This window comes from Hippocampus comes, unplaced genomic scaffold (assembly GCF_001891065.2).
Source record: "Hippocampus comes isolate QL1 unplaced genomic scaffold, H_comes_QL1_v1.1 scaffold94, whole genome shotgun sequence".
NCBI lineage: Eukaryota > Metazoa > Chordata > Actinopteri > Syngnathiformes > Syngnathidae > Hippocampus > Hippocampus comes.
Genome location: NW_017806059.1, coordinates 789,069 through 792,256, shown reverse-complemented (window position 1 = coordinate 792,256; position 3,188 = coordinate 789,069). Strand labels below are relative to the sequence as shown.

Sequence of the window (3,188 nt, the reverse complement as noted above, 5' to 3'; positions counted from 1 at the left end):
AGCAAGAATCGCTTCCTCGTTTTACAAAGTCTCGTAGATTTGAGTCTTCCAGACTCCAAGCGTCTCCTGAATGTTTCGTACTTCGTAACCTACTTTGTTTAATGAGATACACTTCATTTTCTCTTCCGCGGCCATTACCGCTCCTCTTTGTTTGGATGCCATGCTCTAATATAGGATGTAAAAATGTTCGCAATTCCAGTAAAACTCACTGCAACAAAGAGTCGCTTGCATGTCGCCGTTTTAGATCCAATGACAGAAAATAGCGGTGGGGATAAATCTATTTCGTCGTATCGAGCGCGACTTACTTGAGTTAGTGCTACTCCGGGCTTCCGTATCGTCTCCCCCTCCCCCCTTGTGCTCTGCGACTTCAAGTAACTGCGCCACCTGGCGTTTAAATGCCTGTATTACAAGTGTAATGAATGAAATGAATGCAATAATTTACATCGAACCTTAATTGTGTACTGTACCAACCTTCGGCGGGCCAGATTAAAAAGACCAACGGGCCGGATCCGGCCCGCGGGCCGTAGTTTGCCCATGTCTGGTCTATCCAAACTGTTGCTCATTTGGTTGGGAAAGATATTTCAAATATCTCCTGCAATATTCTGATAGAATATTACATTAAAAAAATGTCAACATGAAGTAGCGGAGTTGTTACTGCAAATAGCGATTCATTATTGTTTAATGTCATATCATAATGTCCGCCCTTACTTATTGCGGTCATAAAAGAAGTGTCCAGCAGGGGGCGGTGTTGTATGTAGTGGGCAGTGCATCTAGAACAGGGGTGGGCAATCCCAGTCCCGGAGGGCCGCTATCCTGCATGTTTTCCATCTGTCCCTTCTCCAACACACCTGATTCAAATGATCAGATCATCAGCAAGCTTTGTCGAGGCCTGAACAATTGAATCAGGTGTGTTGCAACAGGGACAGATGGAAAACATGCACGATAGCGGCCCTCCAGGACTGGGATTGTCCACCCCTGATCTAGAATGTCATGTCACTGCCATTTTTTCCGGTTACCTGTTAGAGAAAAGTTGTTGTTCCAGACGGGGCGACAGCATACTCGTATCCCTTCAGCCAAGTTCCAAATAAATTTACCAAAAGCAAAAGAAATAGTATCCGAATGTTATAAATCTCCAATGCTACGGTACTACGTCTGACAATTATGCCATACAGATCTCATTGTTTTGATAAGCACACATTTCTTCACTTACATAAACATATTTAAGCAAGCTGACCAAATAGAACATGCTCTTTTCTGTTTTCCTGCGAAGTTAATAAAAATATTTTTGGAGAACACCAAGAGCACCTGTCTTCAAATCAAAATATGAGTTTACGAAGTCTGTACACATACATAGCGCCATCTATGTAAGCACACACGCACAGAGGTTTCCCTGGGGTGCGGAATAATGAGCGCACAATGCAGTTTGAGGTCTGGTAATGTGACACAAAACCAGCTTTTCTCTGCTTTTGTTGTAGTGATCATAATTATTGCAATATGTAACAATAAATATGCACTTGTACATTCATTATTATCTCAAGTAGTAGTTTTAGCAAGAGTATTATAGCAATGGGGTTGTGTGTGTGTGTGTGTGTGTGTGTGTGTGTGTGTGTGTGTGTGTGTGTGTGTGTGTGTTAAAAACTACGTGGCCAAAATTCAGCCTTTTAATCTTTAAACTGAATGATCTGTGGACTATTGGGGAAATAAAAATGCAGAAAAGGTCCACTTGTGGTCCCAAGGTGACTCAAAGGTTAAATATAAAATCGAATTGAATCAAGAAATGCATTTGTCATGACATATCAGCTCGTTATTGGAGTACAAGTTGTGGAAAAATATATGAATGTCATCATACATGGAATTCTTGGACATGTGCAAAGGTCAAATTAAATTCACGCGTCACGCCCTCTAGTGTATTTTAGGTTCATCTTTAAGTTTCACTCGAAAGCCGAATGCCTTTGTGAGTAGTGTGTTTACTTTAAAGTTAATTACTACGAGGTTTTGTCCTTCAACAATGCATGAAAGTCTACATCATGTGTTTATTCATCCCAGCTCTAAGCATACCAGTGTTGCTGATCCTGTGATGTGGGTGTTGTTGATTCAAACAAATCACCTCCTATATCCTGCAACAACACATGAAGCATCCATGTAGTACATTTCATATGCACACGGTGTATGAAGAATAAGTGGCTTGATGCTATTCGGTTGTCTAAATGCTTACCTCACTGCTTGCAGAAAGTTCTGAGATGGAATGATTCAAACTTGAGGTTTCAAGAAAGTTATGTGAAGAATTAATTGACCAAAATTCCTCGTTGCTTTTACTTGAAGTCCTCTCGAGTGGTATCGGAGGCTAATATTGATACACAGAGAGCAAAATATGCATATATGCAAGTTCATAATACTAACACTAACAATCATTAACAATTACAAGTATTTCAGAAAATTGCTAGGCCAGAGAAACAAAGAACAAACATACATATATATATATATATATATATATATGTGTGTGTGTGTGTGTGTCACTAGCCTGCAGAAAAGTCCAAACAACACATGTAACAGTGGGCAGGCAGTCAGATAGGATATTAAACAGGGTTCGAGATTAACTGTGGCCAGACGGCGAGCATGGCTAGTTCTCCGGTGTGTCGTCCACTACTGACCTTCAGGCACTAACTAGTGCAAATGGGCCAATAAGGATTTCTAAAGTCACAGTCACCAAGCATGGCCCAAAAGTGTATTTTTGTTTCCTTTACTTACTGAAAAAACTGTCATAAACAGGATGTTCCGTGATGCAAAATAAAAGTGCGACCCTTACTTGCTCGACTGTGTAAAAGGGCATGAATCAGGACTAGCATCATGACACTATCTTCAGTTAGCCCCATTGCCGCTACTAGCGGCAGTGGGAACATGGAATAGAAAAACAAGGGCAGCAATGAAAGTAACACTTGATCGCCAGATTGTTACGTTCAATAATAAATGGACAACTGTGTGCTGTGAGAACTTTATTCATCATCGAAGATTTAGGACACGTGAATGAAGACACTTTGCGGCAATGTGTCGTTACTGTTGTAACCTTTGTCATGTTAATGCAGAGTAATATTTGAATCATTTTGATTTATGCTTTGAAGCATTACTACACTATTAATTTGTGCCATTGCAATGTCTTGCTTTCAGGGAGGTTCGTATACACATGCCAT

At 40.5% G+C, this 3,188-nt stretch overlaps 1 protein-coding gene across 2 annotated transcripts in view; it reads right to left on the bottom strand.

Moving 5' to 3' along the window:
* Positions 1-2,438, bottom strand: part of macf1b (microtubule actin crosslinking factor 1b) — a 33,333-nt gene extending 30,895 nt beyond the window's left edge. The window contains exons 1-2 of one of the 2 annotated variants that reach the window (XM_019893039.1): positions 2,216-2,438; positions 2,059-2,117 (exon numbers count right to left, since the gene is read on the bottom strand). Coding sequence is in view for 1 of the 2 variants with exons in the window: in XM_019893038.1 (XP_019748597.1) it covers positions 2,059-2,156 (98 nt within the window). In the remaining variant the exon portion in view is untranslated. Of the gene's footprint in view, positions 1-2,058 lie in introns of both variants that reach the window. The other variant, XM_019893038.1, reaches the window with a different exon arrangement.
* Between the last annotated feature and the right edge of the window lie 750 nt (positions 2,439-3,188).